This window comes from Gorilla gorilla, chromosome 8 (genome assembly GCF_029281585.2).
Source record: "Gorilla gorilla gorilla isolate KB3781 chromosome 8, NHGRI_mGorGor1-v2.1_pri, whole genome shotgun sequence".
Taxonomy (NCBI): domain Eukaryota; kingdom Metazoa; phylum Chordata; class Mammalia; order Primates; family Hominidae; genus Gorilla; species Gorilla gorilla.
The window spans coordinates 138,032,336-138,059,685 of NC_073232.2; the positions used below are offsets into that span (position 1 = coordinate 138,032,336).

General features: G+C 48.4%; 3 protein-coding genes across 6 annotated transcripts in view; 1 reads left to right on the plus strand and 2 right to left on the minus strand.

Annotated features, from left to right (window-relative positions):
• EDRF1 (erythroid differentiation regulatory factor 1) overlaps positions 1–3,199 on the plus strand; it is a 45,591-nt gene extending 42,392 nt beyond the window's left edge. For both annotated transcript variants that reach the window (XM_019035073.3, XM_019035074.3), the window contains one exon: positions 2,357–3,199. In XM_019035073.3, the coding sequence (XP_018890618.2) occupies positions 2,357–2,528 (172 nt within the window). In that variant the 3' untranslated portion in view covers positions 2,529–3,199. The remainder of the gene's footprint in view (positions 1–2,356) is intronic.
• Positions 3,185–15,846, minus strand: MMP21 (matrix metallopeptidase 21). Its single transcript, XM_055353006.2, has 7 exons — positions 15,759–15,846; positions 12,889–15,207; positions 11,670–11,809; positions 11,277–11,418; positions 9,393–9,650; positions 6,586–6,758; positions 3,185–6,017 (listed from the first exon to the last, which is right to left on the minus strand). The coding sequence occupies exons 2-7, from the start codon at positions 13,250–13,252 to the stop codon at positions 5,721–5,723; spliced, it is 1,374 nt and encodes a 457-aa protein (XP_055208981.1). The 5' UTR covers positions 13,253–15,207; positions 15,759–15,846; the 3' UTR covers positions 3,185–5,720.
• Positions 15,644–27,350, minus strand: part of UROS (uroporphyrinogen III synthase) — a 46,724-nt gene continuing 35,017 nt past the window's right edge. The window contains exons 10-11 of one of the 3 annotated variants that reach the window (XR_010135308.1): positions 24,708–24,898; positions 17,676–19,425 (exon numbers count right to left, since the gene is read on the minus strand). Coding sequence is in view for 2 of the 3 variants with exons in the window: in XM_019035079.4 (XP_018890624.2) it covers positions 25,138–25,257 (120 nt within the window). In the remaining variant the exon portion in view is untranslated. Of the gene's footprint in view, positions 19,426–24,707; positions 24,899–25,113; positions 25,258–27,350 lie in introns of those variants that run through there. The other 2 variants (XM_019035079.4, XM_055353020.2) reach the window with 2 other exon arrangements.

The following is a 27,350-nucleotide window of genomic DNA, read 5'->3' on the forward strand; positions in this document are numbered from 1 at the left end:
ATGCAAATGCTGCACCATTTTATATCAGGGACTCCAGCCTCCTCAGATTTTAGTTTCCTGGAGGGTCCTGGAACCAATCCTCCACAGATACTGAGAGGCCATGTTAAACAAATTTTTGTTTTATTTTTTGACTACTGCTTTTTCCACCTCATGCCCTCTGGCAAAAAAATAAACAAGGCTTAATAATTAAAATCTTAAGTTTATTAGATTCCTATAGAATTAGAGTGAAAGATGCATTTTACTTGTTTAAAAAAAATTTGTGTTTTCATTTTCAGGTGATGCAGGCATTTCATCATCATATGACAACTGCATTGACATTGACCTGCTAGAAATTCTAGCAGTAGCAGTTTGTTAGGCCAAGGTTTTCTCTTTTCTCTTTTTGAATTTAGAATTTACTCTTCTACTGTATTTTAATATTCATTGCTTTCACAGATCCAGGCCTCTTAACATTTTAGTGGCTTTGCGGTTTAATATAATGAAATACCATAAAAAGTAGAAGTAATCTCTGAAGATTCAGGGAGCTCTCTGCTGCAGTGCTAAGAACAGATCCTTTGGATTCATGGGTTGTTCCCATTAGATGTGTACATTTAATATTTTGTTAAGATTAGTAAAAAGGGAGATGAAAGAATGTAAGTTAGTTCCCTTTAGAAAAAGCCTGTGAGATGATGGAGCCCTCTGAATAGGGGTCATAGGTCAGTGAAACTGCTGATAAGAATGCATTAAGGAAGGCGTGATTTGTAGAAATTGGAAGATGAAGATTTAAGATTCAGAATGATGGTTAGGACAAATCAAAAGATTTTAAGTTTATGATCCCTGCAGCCATCAATTATCTTTAGGCACCCAACTATTAATAAAATGACAGTGTGATGTCATTGTCCACAAAGAATAAGTCATCTTTCAAATGCCTTTTCTAATTGTTAAGTGCTAATGCCTTGATTACTGTTAGAGTAATTTAAATTTTCTATAAGATTATCAAAGGTTTTGTGACTGTTAACTCCCCACAAAACTAAAATCTAGCCAATCTTAGGCCCAGATTACAGATAGGGAATGCATTTGGAACAGTCACTTGCTGTACTGTGGTTGTTGGGGGAAGGCAGGGGGAGATTTGCCTGATAAAATAAGTGGGAATTGGAGGGGAGAAATGTCTAAAGGCAGCGATGGGGATCCTGTGGAGGAGGAATGGAGCCAGGAATAATAGAAAGGGGAACTCCTGGGGAAGGGAGCTCTGCATGCTGGCTGCTCTGTGGCAGGCCTGACTGGCAAGCCCTTGGGTGAAGGGAGAAAATTTGTACCCTGAAGAGGTGAAAGAGCATAGCATTTGAAATTGGAAAACATGACATTTTGACCTTAGTCCAAATTGTTAACCCTTCTGGGCCTTAGGATTTACATCTGTAAATTCAAAATGCTAGTCCTTGCCTATCTGAGGGGATGGGATGATTGTAAGGCTCAGGTGTGTTCATGGACACTGAAAAGAGTTGTGGAATTGTTACCTGTTATCTGGTTATGTGAGCCAGGGGTCTCCACCTGGACTCATTAAAAAAAAAAAAAAAAAAAAAGATGCTAGATATGAACTGCCACGTAATTACTAGTCTTTTCCAGTAGTAACAAAAATAGAATTCACCGATGCATCATAAGGGGTAAATATTTTCAGGACAAACTGTAAACTGAAATAGTTTTAAGGTAGAGTACTGTCTAGTACTCTTCAGCTGAGGGGCAGTCTTCACACAGAATTGCACTGACATTTTTAGAGTAAACTGAGATGCAGCAGTTCTTGTAATTCAGGAATCCATGTTTAAATCCTAGGTAGTTCTAGCTCTAGAGATGGCAGTACAACAGTGGCTTTAGATGTGTGTTTGTGACACAGGAAGGCGCTTAGGCCGAGCTTGAGGAACAGAGGAAATACTGCATAGCTCCTTCTGTGCCCTCACCCGGCTCCACTGCGTTTTCTTCATGGCCGTCCGTCTGTCACTCTCTTGTTTACTGTGGTTTCCCCCAGTGCCTCCCCTCCCCTCCCCCAAACTCCTACCTCAATAGGATGCAAATTCCATAAGGCAGGGGCTTCTTGTTGCCTGTTTTGTTCTCTGTCAAGAGCAATTCCTAGTACATAATAGGCATTCAAATATTTATAAAAGGAATGAGTACTGGATTTCATTGATGTATTGAAATAAATGTGTAGAAACAGGCCCATGAGCAATATGTAAAAGAAGGCAGGTCTGTCTGAACCCGGCAGGAGAGGAACGCCTGCTGCTCTGTGAAGAGTGACTGTTGGGCTGTCACTGTCCGGTTTTCTGGACCTCTGAATTGTCGGTAGGCATTGCTGGTCCCTTACCTGTCTCTTTTTCTTTTTTAACCCTAGCAATAACATCGAAGATGACACAATTCTCAAAACCAACAAGCACATTTACTCCCAGCTTTTGAGAGCAACTGCAAATAAAACTGCGACTCTTCTGGAAAGAATCAACGTTATCGTCCACCTGCTGGGCCAGCTTGCCGCCGGCAGTGCAGCGAGCAGCAATGCCGTTCAGTGACTGCACAGAGCCGTGTCCCAGACACGCTGTCAGTGCCTTCAACACGGAGCCGGTTTGTTCATTCGGTGCTTTGTTTCATTAAATAATAGGGAAATATCCATTTAAAACAGGTATATCAGTGGAAACACAGAGTTATTTTAAGTGACAGACAAATTACGGTTGAGTTCTGTGGCTTCTTCACTTGAAGTGCTAACATCAGAATCAGACTTAAAGCTTCCACTATTTATTTCTTTGAGAAGTATGTAGTACCTCGATATTAACAGACTTGCTGTGATGCAGTTACACTTTCACATATTTTTGAAGTATGTCAAGCTACATGGGTCTAAGATATGATTATTTTGGATAAAATGTTACTTTGGTCAAGAGAACTTTTATCCAAATGACATTACAGGTTCAAGTGGGTTAAGGAGACCTTCTGTACATCTACAGTGTTTCCTTTTAAATTGTCCAGAAAAAAGGTGTGTTCTTCATAAGCTTCAGTGCGGGATTTTTCAAAGACTAGCTGTTGTGCAATTTGCTGTATTTAATGCATGTTCTGAAAGGATTCACTTTTGACTTTATATGACAGTTGATCAAGAACAGGTACTACCCCTTTTTTTCATTTTAAACTTGAAACTGTGAATAAGGTAAGAAAACTATTTTGAATAAATAAACTATTTATTTAAAATGTCTTTGTATTTTTCCAATTTCCATTCTTCACATTGAGTTTTGATTTGAACTCAGTCTAAAATTAATGAACTTTACAAAGCAAAGCTCAAAACATTAAAAGTAAAATTCTGCTGTCCACTAAATTCTCCCTAGAATATTTTACTTATTGCTGCTGCTACATGGCTCTTGTCCAGTTACACACAAACATCCCCTATTCTTTGTAATGGCTGCAGTGCACAAGGCTGTTTTCGTTCATAATTCATATTTTCAACTTCAAGACAGTGTAACAGATAAAACAGGCTCTTTCAAGGTGAGGTGAAGGTCTGGACTTCTGTGCATGACACCATTGTAGGTAGGTCTGCTGCGTAGGCCTGGGGGCAGGTGCGCTGGAGATTCGGCCAGCTCCCTGCAGGCCCTCCACGGTGGCCAGAACCTGCTCCCACACCAGCCAGACCTCTGAAGGAATTCCAACTATACTGGAAAACTGTCTAGAAGACCTAGTTTTAAGCCAAATTTTTTACAGAGCTATGATGTAAAAGAGACTTCTTTCTCTTTTACAGAGATTTTCAGGTGTTTTCATTGGCTGAGATTTTTTTGTTTGTTTTGAGACAGGGTCTCACTGTCACCCAGGCTGGAATGCAGTGGCACAATCTCAGCTTACTGCAACCTCTGCCTCCCAGGCTTAAGGGATCCTCCCAGCTCAGCCTCCCAAGTAGCTGTGACTACAGGTGTGCACCACCACGCCTGGCTAATTTTTTGTATTTTAGTAGAGACAGGGTTTTGCCATGTTGCCCAAGCTGGTCTCAAACTCCTGAGCTCAAGGGATCCACCTGCCTCGGCCTCCCAGAGTGCTGGGATTATAGGCATGAGCCACCACACCCAGCCCACTGACAGTGAGTTAACATCCATCATAGCTTAGCAGAATTCTCTCTTGCCATTTGTCCACTTAGTTGTTGTTTACTTAGTTTGCATTTTCCCTGGAACAGATTTGTATCGGTTTGCAACAATTAATCACTGAAACATTTAAAGTTTTGCCTAAATTGTAAAGCAGTTGTACGAATTCAGCAATGTTTCATTTCAGGACCACTGTCATTCCGTTTCCCCTTGTAGCAAGTGTACACACATCATAAAACTGTCTTTGCCCTGCTAGATAAACCTAGACACTTCTGTTGATTATAATGAAAGATGATATAGTATCTTTTGGGTTAATGAATTCAAAAGGATGTTCCTACTTAGGTAGGAATGAGCTGGGATTAGGGGTATGAGAGATGCTTATCTTTCCTCCCAGCCCCTCTCCTTGGTTGAAACAACCTTTCAGTCACGAGGAAAATTTGTTCTTAAGCAAGTAAGAATAAATTCTAGTTATCTTCCTTTGTCAAAGCAATAACATGAAAGTTCCTACAGGGGGGAATAAAGATCCTTATAAAATATATTTGTAACTTGCTGTTTTTAACTTAAAATTTCCTGAAGTACCTGTGTTTTAGCTATTCCTTTAGAAGAAGAAATTTGGTATTTGTGGCCTGATCATTGAGGCTACTGAATCCATTTCAGCTAATTTCAGATTTTGTTCACATCATTACAAATGACATTGGGTTTTTGTTTGGGTTAAGAGTTAATAGCCATATTATATAAGAGTTAAAGGGATATAATGCCTATCCTAGATATAACTGATATTGGAGAAATAAAATTATCCAGCTAGCTTCAAGAGTCTCCTTTTGGTAGTCTGGTCTTTAGAACCTAAGTAAACTGTCATGTAAAGTGGTAGGAGAGAACACTAAATGAATTATAGTGAACCAGGAAAGCTGTTCTGTTCAGGGCCATTTGGGTTGCAGGCCTGTGTGTTCGAACAAGAGGGTGCAACTCACTGCAGGGCCCGAGACCACCACAGTGACACAGAGCAAGTGCAGAGGGCCCTGGGCTGGGATTTGGAGATGAGGACCCAGAGCTACCACTGGGTTTGACTTTTGGCAGGATACAAACAGATGAACTTTGGCTAATATGACTGGAAATGTGTACAGTAGTATCCATCCTGCCACGCTGACAGAGTTGTGAAGATCAAGAGACAAATACACATGAAAACCTTTTGTACACTGTCTTTAGAGAAATGTCATTCTGACAGGGACTGTGGAGGGCAATTTATTTGAATCTGTGACTTTCCCATTAAATCCCTCAGTAAAATCATCTCTGTGGCATCTCCTTCCTTGATAGCTTGACTCAGGGCTCTGGCCGCCCTTCCAACTCCCATCAATCAGGTGGGCAAGCAGTTGGGATGGGCGGAGCCCCACAGAGTAGAAAGCAGGCAAAGATCATTGGATGCTTAGTTTTTGGTTTTTTGTTTTTTTAAACCTTTTAGGTTATGAATTATGTTTTCCCTGAGCAATTGTTTTTAAATCAAGTATTTTAAAAGTTCAACTAAGGCTTTTCCCATTGGGTTTTAACTTACAGTGCCATATTTTCTTCAGCTACTGAAAATCCGGTTTTCTTTGTAAACAATATCAGAATTTTAGCGAAGTCCTATGACTCTCCATTTCCTACTTTTTCTTATTACATGTTCAGTGTGGAGATATGGACATCACAAACATCAAACCACTTCTCTGAAATAAACTTTTTTGGAAATAAGCCATTAGCAGGAAGCCAGGAATTCTGTTTGTCCTTGTCATTAACTACCTTCCAGTATGCATTGCCTTTGAAAAAGAAAATGGAGTTGTATGCATAGGAGTAATAAGCGGAATCTATATTTCTGAAAGGATGGTTTTGTGGTATTATTGCTGGAAAAACTTCAGTAATCCTCTTTGGATAAGAATTAAGTACTCGATTTCTGTTGACATCAAATGCAAATACCTGCAAAGCAAATAAGATAGACTGGCTCTTCTGAAAATTATTAATATTTTTTGGTTAATTTATAACAATGAGATAAGTAACTCAAGACTTTGTACCAAATTCTTTAGACTTGAACTTCTTAATTTTCCATCATGCTCTGCCATTGCGATTTAGATCTGAAGTGAGTACACGTTTTTTGTGTTTTTTTGGGCCCGGTCTCACTCTTGTCCAGGCTGGACTGGAGTGCAGTGGTGCAATCACAGCTCACTGCAGCCTCAACCTCCCAGGCTCAAGTGATCCTCTTGCCTCAGCCTCCTAGGCAGCTGGGAGCACAGGCACGTGCCACCACACCTGGATAATTTCTGTATTTTTTGTTGAGACCGAAACATGGGTTTTACCATGTTGCCCAGACTGGTCTCAAACTCCTGGGCTTAAGCGATCCGCCCACCTTGGCCTCCCAAAGTGCGGGATTACAGGCATGCGCCACTGTGGCAGGCCAAGTACAGCTTTTAAATATGAACTTGGTCATCTGACGAATCTCTATTAGGGATGACAGAAGCATTGCTAGGCTGAAGAGCCTTCTACTTACAAGGGACTCCTTGAAGAAGTAAATTAACTTCTGTCTTCGGTCATAAAACGCCGTGTCTAGGGGACTTGGGATGCCAGGAAATCCTTCTGAAATCAATTTGGGATAGCTTTTTCCTTGTTCATCTTCTGTGAGGGCCTGATCCTTGTCACTGTCATATCTCCAGTATTGATTTCCTGAGAGCCAAACAAAATACGTTCATGTGGTTTATTACTATTAAATCACGTGACAAAGAGGACAGTTTTCAATCTAGGTCTCAGCCAATCCTGTACAATGTGTTGCCATGATTCTAGGAGAAAACGGGGCTTTCGGCATCTGAGTGAAGCCTCCACTCCGCCATTTCCCCGCGTCTTGAATTACTCTTACATTTAACCCAGGAAGTGCATTTTTCTTGGCCGTCACTGCTGCAGTTGGAATGCTGGTTGCCTTTCACACCAAAGCAAACCCTGCCCCATGAGCATCATCCTCCCGGCTCTCATCAAAAGCAAAAACAAAACAGCAAAAATCATGTCATTTTTACCTTAGTATCTTAATGTTTTTTTCTTCTTCCTTTATAGTCTAAAGATGTTCCTTTTAATGTTAGTGGCCCAAGGCTTGGAATCACTTTCGTATCCTAATCAATCTAAGTCCTTTTTTTACTGAAGAAATCATGATCCTTATCAGTGGATTATACCTTGAGTGTTTTAGAGTCCCCTAGTCCCACCACCGCGCCCATCTTACAAATAAGGACACTGGAGTAGAGAGCTGAAGTGACTGGTCCACATTCAGACAGCCTAGGCTGAGCCAGGAACGCAAGCCAGGACTCTCAAATGCCACTCCAGAGAGGCTCCCCACTGTCCTGTGAAATGGAACTTTGCTCCATTTTGTTTCAGAGTTCAGATGCTCATTTCGTGCTCTAAATCAGTAGAAGCTTATTTTAGCCTCTTCTTGTTAGTTCCTAATCCTGGATATTTGGCATCTTGCCAACAGAATAGACTAGATCCACTTAGATACTTTGGTGTTCACAGCTCACAGAACACCCCAAGCAGTACGTTCCTTAGCAACCAAATATTTAATATACTTGGAAAAGTTCACTATTGAGAACAATGTGACGTTCATCCAGTTAGAGATGCAGTTCACTCTAACAGGAATTTCTTTTAATCCAAAATATTCATAGCAAATTAAGATGTTTTTAAAGCTCCAAGAATAAAATACAGCTGTATTGTAGCAGTTACCCTATGATGACCTAAATCTATAATTACGATTCTTTGAGTGTTGCCAACATAAATTCTAGTCTGGGACTTCTTAAAACCCTGAAAGATGTGCTTCCAACTCTGAAAGACCTGAACTATAAAAGTCAGCTGTAAGTCAGTTTTTTTATGTAACTGAAATAATTCTTCCTTTGTGTAATAATAAGGAAAACTGAGACCAGATTTATATACAGGATCCTTATGGTAAAATTTGCATATAAAGTTCATTCAGTTTGGCTCTCGCCTTGTTAAGTCTTTTTGAGCAATTTAAAGCCCTATGGTTATATTACCAGGATTCAGGCAGAGGGGCTACACAACTTGTCTCTGGGTAGGAAAGGGGAAGGAAAAAGCAGTGACCCCAAAATCATGTTTATGATCGGACTCTGTGCTGTCTGGTTTTGCAAAGGCAGTGTGCCTCGTGCACCGGGTCCAGGGTACTGGATGAGACCGGGTGTGAGTAAGGAGCAGCGGCAGTAAGAGTCCCAGACCTGCCTTTCTTTGTGTGTTCCCCATGACCCCCCAGGCTCCACCACATCAGTCTCTGTCTTCCAGCAAAACACTGACCTTCCATGTTGAGCAATTGCCATTGATGGTTCGTGGCCTGCTCAGTGAAGTCCAGCCCCGACCCTGGCATTCGAGGCCCTCCGTGGTTGGGCCAACCCGCCTTTCTAGCCTGACCTCATCCCGGGTAAGTCTGTCGCCAGCTTTGATGGACCCCAGTCTCACAGCTCTGTGGCTTTTTCACTCCCAGCCCCACGGCTTCGCTTCTGCTGCTTGTCTCTGACCACTTCCATGCCCTCATCCACTCTCCATTCTGGGTGCCTTTTTCTGGGCATCCCAGATCCCACCCATCCTTGAGTCTAGGCCACGACCTGATTCCTGGGGGCGCCAGCACCCAATTCCAGGTGGCAGTGATCACCTCTTCTGCTCGGCTGCCCCTTAAAAACACTTCTGTTGCTAGATGTCCAAGGTATTTTTTTTCCCCTCCAGAACCAGATTAAAACTCCTGCAGGGCAGGGCCCTTTCTTACAGTTTTTTGGCAGCCACCTTAGTACCTAGGAAAGTTCATTCACTCATTCGGTGACTTAGTGCCTTCTTAAAAAGATCAGGGCCTGGGTGCAGTGGTTCACACCTGTAATCCCAACACTTTGAGAGGCCAAGGTGGGAAAACGGCTTGAAGCCAGGAGTTCAAGACTAGCCTGGGCAACATAGTGAGACCCCATCTCTAAAAAAAAAAAAATTGTTTTAATTAAGCCAGGTGTAGTGGTGCGTGCCTGTGGTCCCAGCTACTCAGGAGGCTGAGGTGGGAACAGCACTTGAGCCCGGGAGGTCAAGGCTGTAGTGAGCCGTGATTGTGCACTCCAGCCTGGGTAATAGTGAAACTCTGTCTCAGAAACAAAAAAAAAATGGAATAGAACCCAATCCTTGTGCCCTCAGAGCTTCCAGTCTGATGGAGCAGACAGAAATTAAGCAAGTAATGACAAGAGCATTACAACAGATTCCTTGGTAGGGGCTCAAGACATTCCTTCTGAGTGCATTCGTTTAATAAGAGAAATAGAACCATCCATGAAGAATCTGTACCTTGAAAAAAATAACGTTCATCTCTTTTCCATGTCCAGATGTGAACAAAGGCATCTATGTTGTGTGTTGGGATTCCAGGCCAGCCAGTGAGGATTTGGATAGGGTCCCCATAGCGTGTCCTATTGTTTCGATTTTCATAAAGCCAGTACCAGCTGTTACGGAAGAAATATGTGCTAAATCTCACCATCACCTCTCCATATTGGTTTCTGTCTTTGCGAATCCAGTCAAATGCGGTATCAAATGATCCCTCACAGGAGCCTTAAAAAAACAAACAAAAAACAGCCACTTGTCACATACATGGTGCAAAACTTATATTTTCATATGTGACTTGAATGAAGACAGTTGCAAAGCTGGGGCTTTCTATAAAAACACCTTAAAGCAAGACACCACGTAAGGCTGAAGTGGGGCCAGGTGCAGTGGCACATGCCTGTAATCCCAGCACCTTGGGAGACCGAGACAGGAGGATTGCTTGAGTTCAAGACCAGCCTGGGCAACATGGTGAAACCCAGTGTCTACAAAAAAAAAAAAAAAAAAAAAAATACAAAAAGTAGCCGGGCATGGTGGCACGTGCCTGTGGTCCCTTGGCACAGGTTACTTGGGAAGCTGAGGTGGGAGGATTGCTTGAGCCTGAGAAGTTGAGGCTGCAGTGAGCTGAGATCAGTCCACTACACTCCAGCTTGGGCGATAGAGTGAGACCCTATCTTGAAAAGAAAAAAAAAAGATTGAGGTGGTGCGCAGAGGGAGCTGGAGGTGCCAGGCTGCCTGCTACAGTCCTGGTTCACAGGCACATCCTGGCTTCATTCTTCACAGTGCCCCAGGCCACTCTCAGAAGCATCTCAATTTGGTTGTGAAGTTATGTACGGTTGACCACCCTAAATACAGCTAGTGAATGCCTCCCTTGACACCTTGATGGCAGTTTGACTTCATTAGAGGGAAGAAGTTTGATTCTGGGCTCATGTAAGAGTAAGATTTCCACTGGGGCAAGTCCGTGTGTCCTGGCTGTTGTTGTCTCCAAAGACACAGAGTGCTGAGAACGGGGGGATGTGAGAACAGAAATGGGGTGGTCTCTGTTAGGGACTTTTTTTTTTTGAGACAGAGTCTCGCTCTGTCACCCAGGCTGGAGTGCAGTGGTGCAATCTTGGCTCACTGCAGCCTCCACCTCATGGGTTCAAGCAATTCTCCTGCCTCAGCCTCCCAAGTAGCTGGGATTACAGGCATGTGCCACCATGTCCGGCTAATTTTTGTATTTATGGTAGAGAAAGGGTTTCAACATGTTGGCCAGGCTGGTCTCGAACTTCTGACATCAAGGATCCGCCCACCTTGGCCTCCCAAAGTGCTGGGATTGCAGGCGTGAGCCACTGTGCCCGGCCTAGGGACCTTTGAATGGAAAAGAGGAGGACAGCTTTCTTCCCTTGGGCCTCGGTACTAAATCACTAACCACTTTAATTAAATAATCAACCACTAGAACGTTTGGCCTGAACGATTTTAAATAGAGATTGGAGCTTATCCTGGCCAGGCTAAGCTCAGTTTTTTGGGATTGCAGTAAACTCCCAGGGCTTCCAGTGTGTGCGTCTCTGGTGGGATGCCACAGCACGGGTTGGGGGCCCGCTTGTGTTGAGAAAACCACCGCATTCACTCTCCTCCCGGGAAATGCATGTGGCGAGAGAGGACACAGGAGGGACTGGCTGTCGACTGGGCAAAACCACTTTTTAACTGAGAGAATGGCATCAGGGAGCTAGAGGGTGGCTACCCTTGGGTGACATGAGTTGTACAACGTTACGTTCTTAGGCCCAGTTCCCCAGTGAGGAGTGAGCGGGGGCCCTACAGTGCTCTGGAATACAGTGTCCTCCGCTAGCTCAGGGATGCCCTCCGCGGCAGTCTTACCATACAGCTTTTGAATTGCTTTCCTGTCTGACCAGTCCAACTCAAAGGCAGGCTCCTGGGGAATGTAATTTGGTTGCATTATGGATCCCGTCCTGTAGGTGTGAGGCAAGCCCAGGACATGGCCAATTTCATGGACGGCCACCTAGAAGGGGACACACACCATGGGTGCTGGGTGAAGCCTGGGCGATGGATCCCTGCATAACAGACGCAGGCCTGTGCTTCGAGAGGAGCGTTGCTTGTGAAGAGGGGAGCACCGGTGGAACTGGGGAGCCATTCCACGGATTCACCTCCTCAGAGGATGCAGACACTACATGAGAAAAGCTTGGACTTTTTGGACGTCAGCCCATGAGCACTGCTGGTGTCTTATCAACACAGTGGCTCAGGACCACTGACCTTGAGAAGGCTGATGCCCGTGTCACTGGTGGGAGGCGTGAAGTGCTCGTCGTCGTCAAAGTGAATGTCACCTAGGCGCCAGGCGTGTGCAAACTCCTGCCCGCTCCCATCGAAGGCCCGCGGACAGCCCAGGTGCCGGCCTGGCGAGGGGGAGGAGGTGGTCCCGGTGAAGGATGAGTGCCCCCCATACAGACATCTCACCTAGGGGGTCCCCACCCTCCAGGAACCGGCAGCAGAGGCAGACAGAGTGACAGCTCCTGGATTAAGTCCTCAATGTGCGGAGGGTGGGAGACGGTTTGTTTATAAACTGTGTTTACAGTCCACAGACTGTCAGAGACCAGCAGGCACCAAGTGCCTGGGAGCAGAGGGGAGCGGGGCTGGGTGAGAGCCGGGCTGGGGGCCTGGGAAGATGGCAAAAAGGCCTCACCCGGACAAGATCGGGGCCGGATCCTCGCCTCTGCGGAGGTCGTGAAATACTGAAAGCTGGGTCCCTTAAAATTTGTCTTTTTCAGCCAACTGTGTCCCTGTACTTCTCACCCTGGGACATTAACCCAGTGAGACCAGAAGACAGCCCTGAGCACCCCCGGGTCACAGATGGGGCTGCAAAGCGGCTTGTCTGCTTGCTGCTTGTCTCTGACCACTTCCATGCCCTCACCCACTCTCCATTCTGGGTGCCTTTTTGTGGGTATCCCAGATCCCACCCATCCTTGAGTCTAGGCCAAGACCGGATTCCTGGGGACGCCAGCACCCAATTTCAGGTGGCAGTGATCACCTCTTCTGCTTGGTCTGCCCCTTAAAAACACTTCTGTTGCTAGATGTCCAAGGTATTTTGTCCCGCATTTGTCCAATTGTAAGACGGAGGTGGTGGCAACTTGTGCCTGACCCGGCCCTGTCCTGAGACCCCAGCTGCTGCTCCCTAGGGAAGCTGGAGGCACAGGCAGGGGGCCCGAGTGGGACTTTGAGGAGCAGCCCGGGCAGCAGCCTGTGCCCAGGGCCGGCCCTAGTGTCCCCGTAGGCCACACCAGGCTCTCTGCAGGGTGACCATGATTCCGACAAGACGACGCTGACCGATGGCTTCTGCCTGCCCCGCTGACAGGTGCCCCTGGGACAGGCCGGAAGGGCTTAGCCCCCCATTCTGCAGGTGGCCGAGGTGGGGGTAGGTGCGCCGGGGTCCCCGAGGGGCTGGGTCGGGCAGGCAGGGAGCCCGGGGTGCTCTTACCTCTCCCAAAGCCCAGCTTGATGTCGACCGCGGCCCCGGGGGCTGCCAGGTCCTCGCGGAAGTCCAGCGGCGTCACCTCGCTCCACATCCTGAAGGCCAGCGCCACAATGCGCCGCTGCTCGGCCGCGGACAGTTGGCTGCTCAGGGCCTCGCCCAGCAGCCGCCAGCTCAGCGTCCTCTTGGAGAAGGCCTGGGCAGCTCCGCCGTCGGGGTAGCCCCGGGGCTGCCAACCCCGCCGAGACAAGGACAGCGGCGCCCGCGGGGAGCGCCTGGAGCGGGCTCTGGGGGGCGGGCCCGGGGGCGAAGGCGGGGCGGAGGGGGGCGGTGGGCGCATGTCCGGGACCCCGCAGCGCGGCCGGTTCATGGCCGCTAGGGTGGCCGCGTCCAACTCCCCGCTGGCCGGCAGCGCGTTCGCCCGCTGGAACCTGCGCACCGCCTCGGCCAGGGCGGCGCCCTTGGGGGTCTCCGGCGGCCCCTCGGGACTGGGCCCCCAGGCCGCCCACACCCCTGACCAGCCGTATCTGGACAGGAACCGCTGTGGGAGAGAAAGGCACCCTAATCTGGGCCGCCTCGCTCGGGGCCCTCCCGGGCTGCCCTGCCCCAAAGTCTAGAGAGACAGAGACATGGGGATAGAGACAGACAGATAGAAGCAGAGAGACAGACAGGGAGAAACAGATGGAGATAGCAATAGAAACAGGAAGACAGAGAGAGATAGATACAGAGAGAGCGGCAGTGAGAGACAGAGACAGGAGAGAGGTAGACAGGAGAGAAGGAGCGAGTCCTGGGCGCCTTCCTGAGTGCGGGCCCTGGACGGGCACCAGGCTGAGTCAGAGGCGCCCTAGGGCCGGAGGAGCAGGAGACCTGGGCAGCGGGGTGGGCGAGTGCCGGGAGGAGGTAAGAGGTCGCGGGGGAGGAAGACGCTCCCCCCGGCCTTGCGGGGCAGGTCACGCAGGGCAGGTCGTGCGGGGCAGGTAGGGGGTGCCAAGGAAGTCCAGGCGTGGCCACACCGCAGAGAAAGCCATGGGAGGCACGTCCTGAGAGCTGGGAATTGGAACTGAGGGGCTTGGCAGTGGTTGGGTCTGAGGACCTGGGGGGCTTCCTCATGGCCGCACAGCGGGAGGGAGGTCAGCGGCCTCCACGCGGCTGCGGGCCTGGCCACAGGGCGGCTCTCCTGCTCCCTGCCCTGGCCTCTGGGGCACCGTGGGAGCTGGGGATTGGACTTGACCCTGAGCATCAGCTCCTGGCCTATGGTGACCACAGGACCACGTGCCAGAGCAGGTGAAGGGGCCTCATGGGTCCACTCCCTGCCCCCCACCACGACTCTCTGGAGGAGGGGATCGCCTGCATTGGCCCTCCTGGGTGCTTCACCACAGACTCCGGTGAAGTCCACGGATGCCACCACAGACAGCTGTTAGGATCCTTACAATTGCGGTGTTGGGGAACCTTGCAGGGCTGTCCCCTTCTCTACATCCAGAGATTGGCATGGTGAGCAGCCACAGAATGCCTTCGGACAGTGCCTTGGCCCTACAGTATCACATGCTTGCCTTTGGAAAGGCACTTGGCATTTGAGTCTGTTGTCTGCGCACTGACATTTCTTTCTCACTAGGGCTGACCTGTGGGATTGTCGAATCAGGTTAAGCATCGATTCGTGGTTGTTCCAATAGGAGCCACAGGAGCCACTCCTCCCTCCCAGCGCAGCCTGCCTGGCCCTTGTCTGCCTCTGCACAGCCGGCATCCTGGCCTGTGCCTGTGCGTGCGTGTGCATGTGCCTGTGCGTGCGTGTGCATGTGCCTGTGTGCACGTGCACAGGCCTGGGGGTATTGCTGTTCTTCCAGCTTCCTCCTACCTGAGCAGCGTGGAGGTCAGCAATGGGCTTGGCCTGGCGCAGTGGGGATGGCTCCAGGTCCGAGCGGTCCCGGTTGTGGAAGAGACTCTCAGGCTGGGTGGGCCAGGGAGCAGCCAGCCAGCAGAGCAGCAGTGTCGGACGGAAGATGGAGGCGGCGAGCATTGGCCTGGTCTGAACCCTTGCCCTCCCTGCCTGGCTTCTTCCCCGTCCCCGTCACCTCTCCTTAAGGAGCAGGACCTAGGGTGGCTTTTATAAGCTACCCAGGAGGGAGCACCCAAGTTTCCAAGCATTTCTCACCCAGCCGTGAAGTGTGCCCGCTAGGAGGCCACGTGGCAGGCCCTGGGCGTGCTGCCTTTGAAGACCCCAGGCTCACCTTTCTTGTTGGTGTGAGAACTCCTTCTCTCAGCCTCCAGAGTTTGCCACGTCCTCGGATAATTACATCCTCCAGTTGCCAGTGCCTGTGGGTTCCATTTCTATGGAGATATACCATGGGCAAGTTTGCCGCTACATGAGCTGTGGAATTAACAGAGGCACGAGACTGCGCCCCTAACAACATGCCTCTCAGAGCTGAGCCTGAGTTTAAAAACCCTGACCGTTGGTTTGCTTACAGTTTGGGTCACTTTTTTTTTTCTTGGTGAACTGGGGTTTGGAGATTTTTAGTGTGTTTCTCACACATTTTTTGTGTGGCTTTTCTTTTTGTTTATATAAAGGAGATCTTCTGAGCAGATAGTATAAATTGCAAAAGTACTGAGAATGAAGGAGACATTCTGTGATTCCGGTGGTGACATTTCAGTGAACATTCTTGCAGATACATATGCGCAGATGCCTAGAGAAGTATTTGTGTGTGTCTCTCATTTTACATGAACTCTATTCTCTTATTCTTACAAGCCAGCACAACGTTACAGGCACTTTTCTGTTTCTGAATGTAAGTATTTATTGTTCTAGCTAATGACTGCACAGTGTCCCATTCTGTGGGTAAAGATTTTTATAGAAGGATAAACTAGAATCACCTCAGTCCACTTACTTTTTCCCCTCATGGAGAAGCCTCAAGTTTCTCTGGGATCCTGAAGACAGAGCCTTCCCTGAACTGGGCTTTTATCTGAGCAGACGTCCTCCCGAGAGTGCAGACTGACTGGGTCACAGCCGTCCATGGGAATATTGAGAATCATAGAAATACGGAGAGGCCAGGTGCAGTGGCTCAGACCCATAATCCCAGCATTACGGGAGGCTGAGGCAGGAGGACTGAGGCCAGGAGTTTGAGACCAGCAAGGGCAACAAAATGAGACCTCATTTCTATCAAAAAATGTTTAAAAATTAGCTCAGCATCGGCCGGGCGTGGTGGCTCACACCTATAATCCCAACACTTTAGGAAACCAAGGTGGGTGGATTGCTTGAATCCAGGAGTTCAAGACCAGCAAGAGTTCAAGACCAGCCTGGGCAACATGGTGAAACCCCATCTCTACTAAAAATACAAAAATTAGCCAGGTGTAGTGGCATGTGTGCCAATAGTTCCAGCTACTTAGGGGAGCTGAGGCTGGAGGATCACTTGAGTCCAGGAGGTTAAGGCTGAAATGAGCCGAGATCACGTCACTGCACAACAACTTGGATGACAGAATGAGACCCTGTTTCAAAAGGAAAAAAAAAGTGGATAGAGTGATGTGTGCCACTTGGAGGCCTGAACTCTAAGACCACCCTCGTAATCTCTGTGATTTCTCTTCCCTCAATTCCTGACCAGACGCAGAGCATTCAGCAGAAGTGGCTTGGATCCCTGAATCCCCCTATGGAAGGCCACCCTCAAACCCTTGACTGCTCTGTGACAGGAGCAAGAAACACAACTGTATTGTGTGGAGCGTAAGATTTGGGGTTGGTGGGTGCAGCAGTTAGACAACCCTAATACAGGCCACTAAATGCTTAGTCTGTACCCAGAAAGACCTGTAATATGCTCCTCATTCCCTAACACCTGTCTCCAGTAGAGACTACAGCTTGCCCTTTCCTCCCTGGTGAAGGCTGCACAGGTCAAAGAGCAGGATGGGTTTTCCTGTCCCTGATGGCTGCCTCCACTCAGGGAAGTGCCCTGCTCCTGTGAGCCTCATGACAGTTTTCTGGGTCACTTCCAGCCTTCCTAGTAGCTGTCCTCTCCCCAAGATGCATTTGCCCCTTTTCTTGCAGGGTTCTCCTGTATTCCATGGCCTTCCATTGTCCTGGCTGACCCTGGCATCCCTGTGAATGACTGGTGCATTGCTCTGACCTCCCCCTCCGTGACTGTGATCTGAAGATTCTCACCTCCACTCCACTTGAGTCACCCATGGCCTGGCCTCGCCTGGCCCAGCCCTGACACCCCCTGGACTGCTGCGCCTCTGATCCCACAGGCATAGGCAGCCCCTGATGCCCACCGCTGGCGCTCCTCGGAGCTTCTCACCCTCTTGTCCCTATCACTGGCCCTCTGACCCCCAACTGCACTGAGGGTCCTGAGGGTCCTTCTGCCTCACCCACCTAAGTTGTCTTGGATCCTTGGTTTTTACCCTGTCCAGCTCAGATCCCACAGATGCCGACCAAGCCCTTGCCTGAGAGCCTCCTACCACCCCTGCACTGGGGGCCGCACCCTGGGCGGATCTGGCTTTCTGTTTCCTCCATCTTGCTGAGCACTCATTTGCTCATCCATTTGCTCATCCATTTCCTTTAAACTCATGACTACAGCCCCTTCCCCGTGGGCTCGTGCACTGCACAGCAACCCCCGCATCTCCCACTTTCCTGAGTGTTTCCTTTCCTCCTCTCTTCTTGGTGGGTCACACACAGCCCTGAGGTGCTGACTCTCGGGGCAGGGGAAGGGCAGAGTATGAGAAGGAAAAAGTAAGTAGAGGTTCAGGTTTGCTGCAGGAATTTCTACCCCAGTATCCAGAGGGCTTGCAGGAAATGAATTAAAGTTCTTTGGGCACTGTGATTTTGCAGATGAGAACTGAGAATTTTATGTCAAAGGTCTCCAAGAAGAGCAGGTGTGCACAGGCCTGTGTGGGGCTGTTAGTTATTCATTCAGTCATCATGCAGCAAATATTTATTACTGTCCTAGGGACAGGGAATACAGAAATGAACATGATGAATTCATTCCCTACCATATTAGTCAGGGTTCTCTAGAGGGACAGAACGAATAGGGTAGATATATTAAGCAGTATTAACTCACACGATCACAAAGTCCCACAATAGGCCATCTGCAAGCTGAGGAGCAAGGAAGCCAGTCTGAGTGCCAAAGCTGAAGAACTTGGAGTCCGATGTTCCAGGGCAGGAAGCATCCAGCACAGGAGAAAGATGCAGGCTGGGAGGCTAAGCCAGTCTAGTCTATTCACGTTTTTCTGCCTGCTTTGTATTCTAGGAGCTGATTAGATGGTGCCCACCCAGATTAAGGGTGGGTCTGCCTGTCCCAGCCCACTGACCCAAATGCTAATCTCCTTTGGCAACACCCTCACAGACACACCCAGGATCAATACTTTACATCCTTCAATCGAATCAAGTGGACACTCAGTATTAACCATCACACCTACCCTCATGGAATGTAGATCCTAAGTAGGGAAGACAGACAATAAACAAAAAAGAAATGAAAAATTCCAATAGTGACAGGTGCTAGGAATAGAATTAGGGAAAGTGAGTGTCTATGGGGAAGAGTGAATGTTCAGGTAAGCAGGAAAGACCTCTTGTGCAGATGAAATCTGGGCAGTAGCAGAAAGATCAGAGGGACTCAGTCACATGTGACTGGGGGTTCGGGAGTGGTGTAGATTTTAGGCCAGGAAAGGGCAAGTGCACAGGCCCTGAGGCTGGGACTGGCTGGGAAAACCTACAATAGTAGGGAAGAAAGAACAGCCTTGCTGGACATGAGTGGGAGGAGTGAGCTGGGACGGGAGGATGAAGAGGAGCAGGTGAAGGTCAGATGGGGAAGGACCCATAGGGCAAATGAGGAGTCTGGGTTCACTGTAAGTTCAGGTGGAACATTTTGAGTGGACAATGCCAGGACTGGCTACTTATTAAAGAACCTCTGTGCAGTTCTGAGATTGGTGTAGGCTGTGCCTCCCGGGGTGAAACCCTGTGGCTATCATCAACTCCTCTCTGTTTTTCTGACTGTGCCGCACCCTAGAACACTTTCCTGGGCTCTAGGACACTGGGCTTTCCGGGGAAGGCACAGTCCTACACTGTGACCCAGGGGATCCATTCCTCATTGGGCCCACACCGAATGCTGCAGGGGAAAGGCGGGACCTCGGATGCTGGGAAGGGGTGCTCAGGAGGAGCTTGGGCACCCACCACGATCCTTGTTCTGTTTGAAGACTGGCAGTTCTGTCCATTCCACCAGCTCTGGTCAAAGACTGTGCTTCTGAAAGTCAAATCTGAAAAGTTGCATGACAGCTCTCCCCAGTGGGGTAAGATGATTCCCCTTTGGGATTACTGTGGCTTAAACGTTTGTGTTCCCTCCACAATTCATGTTGAAACTTAATCCCCAGTGCAACCGTATTAAGAGGTGGGGCCTTGAGGAGGTGATTGAATCATAAGGCTCTACCATCCTGCCCTTAGAAGCCAGGCTTCAGAGAGCATTCAGCCCTTTGCCCTTCTGCCATATGAGGACACAGTGTTCAAGGCACCATCTGGCAACAGAAACCGGGCTCTCGTCAGACATCAAGTCTTGCTCTTGGACTTGCCAGCCTCCAGAACTGTGAAAAGAAAATTTTTATTATTTATAAATGACCCAGTCTCAGGTGTTTTGGTATAGCATCACAAATGGACTAAGACAGGGATCATAGGCTTGAGGGCTTTGTTACTGAAGGGTCTTGTTCCCTAAAGTTATTATTCTTTAAGAAACTTTATGGTGCAGTGGCCTCGTGCAGCTTGGGTGCTTGACTTGGGGAAGTATGTTCACCATGTGGATGCTTGCTCTTCTTTTGGAGGATTCTTCTCTCCGATTATTACTAAGCTTTGGAATGTACTGGCTGATCAAGGCTGAGAATGTTTGATTAACCAAATTGCTCATTCCAGGTTAATTGGATTTCAAGGAAATCAATTGGATTTAGGAGGGAAAATGTCAGAGGAAGACACGTGACCTACAATAAAGACAACATGAGGGACAGGGGCTCCTGCACAAACTGGTTCCTGGTCTGTGCAGACCACCTCCCATTCCTGAGACTGGGCAAGGGTTTGGCTTGGAGCTTCTAGAATCTCTGTAAGCCATGAGATGCATAACCTAATTGTCAGTGGGAGAACTGAATTTTTTTTCCCCTAAAACATTCATCATTTACAAAGTGGATTTGCTTTTTTTTTTTTTTTTTTTTTTGAGCTAGGGTCTCACTTTGTTACACAGGCTGAGGTGCAGTGGCACAGTCACAGCTCAACTGCAGCCGTGACCTCTCTGGCTCAAGTGATCTTCCCACCTCAGCCTCCCACAAGTAGCTGGGACTACAGGTGTGAGCCACCATGCCCAGCTAATTTTTGTATGTTTTTGTAGAGGTATGGTTTTGCCATGTTGTCCAGGCTGGTCTTGAACTCCTGGGCTCAAGCAATCTGCCCACCTCGGTCTCCCAAAGTGTTGGGATTACAGGCATGAGCCACTGCACCCAGCCTGGATTTGCATATTCTTAGTATAGTTGGACAATAATATTGGGAAACAGTCATTCCCACAGGAGATCTTTGAGCCTTATGTTCAGCGAGGGGTCAGTTCTGACTCTGAAAGTGAGCAGAGCTCAGGAGGCCCAGGTGCTGGGGAGTGATGCCATCAGCACCAGGGCAGGCCTGTTGTTTCCAGCTGCATAGCGTGCCTGAGACGGAAAGACTCTTCCCAGTGTCTGTCCTGATTCCCTTCTGTCCAGACTGCATTTTGGTCTCTTTTCATCCATAAATAAACCCTTTTCCCCATCTCTGGGCCGGCATAGGACCCTCGGCCTCCCTGGGGAGACCTGCTTGTGTTTTACACACGAGAGTCTGCGTTTGGGGCTTGTTCCTCCCCGCAAAGGATGCACATGGAGGCTGCTCAGTGGTTGCGGGAGGGAGGCCCCGCTCACTACCCACCTGCACTTCTCTGCCAAGGCACACCCAGGCCTCCTGGCCTCCAGATGAGAATTATGCTCATCGTTGCTGGTGGTATCCCTCAGAAAGCTCCCAACTGGTTCTGCTCTGAGAGTGGGGCCCTCTGATGAGGAGATGCCCGCAGTCTGCTGGTCAAACCCAGCTCTTCTCAGGGCAGCTGCCAGGGCAACAGCAATGACACCAGTGGAGAAGCTGAGATTTCCCAAGCACGATGGTAAATTCTGTATGTCAGTGTGACGGGGCCAAGGGATGGCCACAGACCTGGTAAAACACTGTTCCTGGGTGTGTCTGTGAGGGTGTTCTACGAGAGATGAGCATTTAAATTAGTAAAGAAGAGCCAGCCTCATCCGCAGGCAGGAGTCATCCAGTCCACTGAGGGCTCGAGGAGAACGAAAAGGCCGACGAAGGGCAAATCCTCCCACTTCCTGAGCTGGGACATTCATCTTCTTTGTCCCTTGAATCCTGTCCATCCAGGTTCCCAGGCCCTCAGACCCCAGGACTTACAGAAGCACTGCCTTCTCCCCAGGCCTTCTTCAGACGCGGACTGGAAGTCACACCACCAGCTCCCCGGCTCTCAGCCTCCAGGCTCAGGCTGAACTGCAAGCACTGGCTTTCCTGGGTCTCCAGCTTGCAGCCCACAGATGCTGGCCTCCTCGGCCTCCAGAATTATGTGAGCCAATTCCCCTAAGTGCCCCCTAAGTCTGTCTGTCTGTCTGTCTCTCTCTCTCTCTGTCCATCTATCCTATTGGTTCTGTTTCTCTGGAGAACCCTAATACATTGAGAGAGAGAACCCCAGAAGCAGACCAGACTCAGAGGGAGGAGGAAGCGGTCTGGCCTGGCTCAGAGATGGGATCTGGCTGGTTACGTGGGACTCCTTTCCGTCTCTGGAAATGCAATTTTTACAGGACTTGGGGGTGTTTGGGTGAGAGATGAGGAAAAAGTTACGAACTCCCGAGGTCCAGAAATGTAGTCACACGATGAACACTCAGTAAAGTAACTCAGTGAGTCAGCTTGGTGACAGGCCCCATGAGTGCGAATCATGCAGAATCTTCCATGCAGATTAAAGCCCCTGTCGCCGAGGTTACACGGCAAAGCTCAACCCACTGCTGCTGGACCCATCTGCTGGCCTCTCTCCCATCTGCATCACGTGGCCCCTGGCTCCCGTCACCCCCCATACTCCTGAAAAGCTGCTACACATGCGCCGCCCCTGAGGGACCCATCAGGCTGAGAACAAGAACCAGCTCTTTCCATAACTGCACCATGCCTGGGTCTCTCTGCTGGCTTGGGGAGGGGACACAGGTTACATGTCAGAGGTTCCAGAGGCTTAGGGGTGGACACGGTACCCTGGAGAAGGGTGTAGGAAGGAACGTTCTCAGGCCCAGGCCCAGTTTCTGTCCTGCCACCGAAAGTGGGTTGACGCTGAGGAGTCTCTACCCTGTCGTCGGAGCATCAGTTTCCCATCCGTTAAGAGAGTTTGAATTGCTGCCTCCAGATGTGTTCACCATTGAGGAAAGGGCTGCTACAGCCCATTGGAGGGTCAATAGCTTAATGCGGTGACTAACAAACACCGTGTAAAATGTTCTGAGAAATAAATAATATTGCTCATGATTTGCTGCTGGGGCTGAGATGAGAAGCTTATCTGGGAAAAGCATCACTGATGGTAAAGGCGGATTCCGATCATTACCCCCCCACACCTATGAGTCCTAGGCCTCTGCTAGGGGCTCAGGGAGCAGAGACAAGCACAGGTCCAGCTCTCAGGGGCCCACAAACACCGTGAGAAGAACAAGGTCTCAGAATGTCAGAGAGGTGGAGTGGCCACGGCTTGGAGCTGCGCATACACACGGGCTGTGGGCGGTCAAGCCAGGCTGAGAAGGGGGCTTGGAGGCCATGCCGAGGAACATGACCCCCGTCCTGCAGTCCTGGGGAGCCCCGCCAAGGGGAGGTGGACTCCAGCGTTCCCGTGGGAACACTCTCTCATCTAACTCTCCCTCAGCCCTTGGTCAGCAAAGTTCGAATCTGCCCCCACCTCACTTAACCTTGTGTATGGCATTAAATTCCTCCAAGTCCAGTTTTTCTTGTCCCCAAAATGCAGGTAATAGGACCCACCTGATAGGGCTATTTTGAGGATTAAATAAGATGTTGAGGGGAAATGTTTAAGTCTCTTTTAATTCAGAGTGTTAAGTTTAGCCTAAAGCTGCCTCCTTACATGTTTTAAGTTCAGCCTAAAGAATTCTCCGTATACAGTGAACTGTAACCTAAATAGTTACAGCTATGGGTACAAGAGTAGGTTACAGCCTGTTTGTAGGATACAGCTTGGGCTCTGTCCTAGATGTGTAAACAGGCTGTAATCTACTCTTGTACCAATCACTGAATTTCAGCCAATCAGAGGTGGCCAACTGCTCAAACCCTGTTCAAATAAGGCAAATGCTGAGATGTAACCAATTCAGCTGTTTCTGCATCTCACTTCCATTTTCTGTACGTCACTTTCCCTTTACTGTCCATAAATCTTCAACCACGAGGCAGCGCCACAGCCTCTCTGAACCTTTCTGGTTTAGGGGCTGCCCCATTCGCAAATCATTCTTTGCTCAATTAAACTCTCTCAAATGTAATTTGTCTAAGGTTTTCTTTTAACAAGAGATAAATATGATAAAAGACTACATTTCTCCTGTAAGCACTGTGCATACCTTCCAAGCAGTAGAGTGCTTACCAGTAAGAACGAAAGAAACTGTCCAAGCAAATGCATTCCTGCAGCTTTTGTAGGTTTTATCAGTATTTTGTGAAAATGAGAATTCTTCTACTGCTGAAGTCTTTTTGTTGTTTCAGTTGCTTTTCAAACACTTTATATAATTGCACAAGGCATAAATCTATAAATAATTTGCAAATACACAGCTTAAAATTGAACTTGATAAAAAGATTCAACAGTAAGTATATGAGGGACTTCTAGTAACCAAACTTTTTTTTCTTTTTTTTTTTGAGATGGAGTCTCGCTCTGTCACCCAGGCTAGAGTACAGTGGTGCCATCTCGGCTCACTGCAACCTCCGCCTCCCAGGTTCAAGCAATTCTCCTGTCTCAGCCTCCTGAATAGCTGGGATTACATACGTGCACCACCATACCCAGTTAAGTTTCTGAATTTTTAGTAGAGATGGGGTTTCGCCATGTCAGCCAGGCTGGTCTCGAAGTGATCCACCCGCCTCGGCCTCTTGGAGTGCTGGGATTACAGGCATGAGCCACTGCACCAGGCCAAGATTTTCTTAAAAGGCCATTTTATTCAAACTCGGAAACGGTTTATCTTGATGTTTACTCTACCAATTCACTTGATTATTTTATCATTTAGATTTGATTGTAAAAGAAAAAATCTCGTAGTAATAGTGGCTTAAACAAGATAGAAGTCGATATGTCTTTTACACTCAAGAAGTCTAGAGTTGGGATAGTTTTTGTGCCCACAGTGTCACCTTGTTCCAGAAAACTTTCTTTCCCCAATGTCATCTCAGGGCCCAAGATGCCTACTGGAGCTCCAGCTCTTCTATCTGTATTCCAGGAAGAAGGAAGAATGATGTCAGGGGTGTGCATCTCACTACATCCCCTCGGCTACAACTTAATCACACTCTCATGCCTGCCTGCAAAGGAAGCTGGGAAATGTAGTTCTTATTCCAAATGGCCACGTACTTTGCTGAATATCAAGGATTCTTGTTCCAGAGTAATGAATATTGAGACCACCTCACTGACTCTATCCCGGTCATCTACTTCCTTAGAATTTTTAGTAAAATGATTCTTGGTAGCTTATTTTCTGAAGACTTGTATACAACACAATGTTTTTATTTTGTTACCTTCTGTTCACAGGGAAGTTGTATTAACGCTTAACTCATTAAATGAGTGACCACATGTAACTCATGAGTTAAAGCATATAAAACTTACAACACTGTCTGAGAACATGTCCCATCAATGAGCTGTGGCCGGAAGGTCCAGAGGGAACATCTTTAGTTCTCACTGCTAGCCCCTCTGGGCCTGGGGGGCCAGTTGCACTTTACTTTGGCTCTCAAATTCCTGTGTGATCCTTTATTCCTTCCCTGCACGAACTTCTTCAGCAACTCTCCTCCGTCCAGGAGCTGGAGGGGAAGGCACATGAGAGCAGATGCAAAAAGGGAATGTAGATCACACAACTGTGGCAAAACCCTGTGCAGCACATCTGTTGAGCGTCTTCTCCCACCCCACCCTTCTGTCCCTTCTGATCCCCAGGAAGGACACAAGGAGGCTGGCCACCCAGCCTGCTGGGGCGTTACTCTGTTTGGAACTGGCAGGGTGGGGGGTGCGACTCACTCACCGTCTTGGGTGGCCCTACTGCCGCTCAGGGTGTCGAGTGAGACTCTGGCTTCCACCCGGCTTCCCACATTGACTCTGGGAAGGCACCTAGAACATCTACAAACTCAAAGCTGAACCTCCCCCAGCACATCAGGAATAGCTGGATCTATGAAAAAGTAGGAATGAAGTTTGGGAACAGATTTCCAAGGCCTTTCTATAGGGCTGTACATTTGCACATGAACCTTTTTTTTTTTTTTTAAGACAGAGTTTTGCTCTTGTTGCCCAGGCTGGAGTGCAGTGGCACAATCTCAGCTCACTGCAACCTCCGCCTCCTGGGTTCAAGCAATTCTCCTGCCTCAGCCTCCCAAGTAGCTGGGATTATAGGGACCCTCCACATCTGGCTAATTCTATATTTTTAGTAGAGATGGGGTTTCACCATGTTGGTCAGGCTGGTCTTGAACTCCTGATCCACCCGCCTTGGCCTCCCACAGTGCTGGGATTACAGGTGTGAGCCACCGCGCCTGGCCACATGAACCTCTTCTAAGTAAATACTGACCTCCCAGCCCCTCAGATTCCTGGGAGATCAGATGGTCTGTTTAATGCTGCAGTTCTATCTTTGAAGGAAAGCCTTATGCCAGCTTCTGTTCACTCCCATCTAGCCACTGAGCCATAGAATGATTAACATAATTATTGCCCTTAACAGAAACTGCAGTCCTGTGGGAGGGTGAGCAGAAGAAATGACGTGTGACATCCCTGGGCTTCACTTTCTTGAGCTGAGTAATTACAGATCTTACTTTCTGTCCCACCAATACCCTCAGAACCAGGGTTTCTCCATAGTCCCTTTCAAACTGGCTTTTGCCTACTCAGCCTTCACGTTCTCAGGAATCTCCAGCCCAGTTGCCAAAGCAAGCCCAGGCTCCCGACTCACGCAATCGTCGAGGACACTGCGCCTGCTGCTTTGCTCATCTCCTGCCCCTGTATGAGCTCCCTGCCTTCCTGATCCCAAACAGAACCATCTTTAACCACGCCCTGGCGCACTCCATCTGAAACAAGGCTTCGCCAGAATTGTTAATAGCCTCACATCTCTTCAAAAGGTGGCTTCGGGTTGTGTGGGGATGAAAGGACACACGTGTGGTGTTTACTAGCACGTAGACATTTAGTGAACCTTTGTCCCCGATTCTGTCCCCCACCCCGAGGCTCTGAAAAGGAACCTATTTTCCCTGCCCTGCAACAGGGTGTTTTTCCTCCTCCTTCAATGTGTGCTTCCGAAGCCCACACATCCCTCCCGCTCTTGTCTGCCTACAGCTTGGACTTCTCCTCCTCCTTCCTCACTTCCGGGCTTGTCTTGCTTCTCCAGCCTCTTCACCATGCATGAGGGCATTCCTGATCACACTCCAGCTATGGGGGACACCATTCCTGCAATCCAGCAGTTTCCAAACACGGGTGCACACTGGAGGCACCTGGAGAGCGTCTAACACCTCCTGCTACTTGGGCTTTATTCTAGAAACCAATTCAGGGGACTCTCTGGGGGTGGGGCCTGAGCAACTTCATTTTAGAAGCACATTACGTGGTTCTGATGTACAGCCAGGTTCTTAGTTCCTGGGCAAATCTATTTCACTTTGGTACTATGGTGAAAACGTGTATGAAACAGTGCTTGCCCAATTATTTTCCTTAATCTTGAGACAAGTGGTCACTTCATGGAACCATCACCATAATCCAGTTTTAGAACAGTTCTCAAAGAATTTCTGTATAATCACATCAAGATTTGGAGAACAATCATCACTGAATTCTAACCTCTCAACTAGAGTGAATCTCATATGAGGTGGCTGATGTATTTCATTAGTCTAGGCCTCAGTGCTTATGCTCGTCCATGCCTTTTAATTTTGTTCTGGTTCTGCCACTCACTAGCATGTGACCCTGAGAAATCATTTCACCTCTTGAGTCTGTTTCCTCACCAGAAAAATGGAACAATAGGAATGTCCACTCCTCAGGGTTGTTATGAGGAATAGAGATCAGAGACGTGGAGCCCAAATGCCTTCCAGCCAGATCTTTCAAGGAGACAGAGGCGTGTGGGCAGAGCCTTCCCACCACCAGCCCACATGCTACTAAGAGACAAGTCTGGGTTTCAGTCAACTTAGCCTAAACTTCAGGCTGAGTTGGGAATGAAGTTTGGGAACTTTGGGAATGAAGTTTGGGAACAGATTTCCAAAGCCTTTCTGCAGGGCACTGCATTTGCACATGAACCTCTTCTCAGTAAAT

What these genes read in the sequence shown, in the direction of transcription:
- MMP21 (XM_055353006.2), bottom strand. Translation starts at nt 13,252, where the DNA reads ATGAACCGGCCGCGCTGCGGGGTCCCGGACATGCGCCCACCGCCCCCC. An exon ending in CGGGCATCAGCCTTCTCAAG is followed by an intron (nt 11,419 to 11,669) that starts GTCAGTGGTCCT and finishes GTCCCCTTCTAG; the next exon opens with GTGGCCGTCCATGAAATTGG. An exon ending in AGCAATTCAAAAGCTGTATG is followed by an intron (nt 9,651 to 11,276) that starts GTAAGACTGCCG and finishes TGTTTTTTTAAG; the next exon opens with GCTCCTGTGAGGGATCATTT.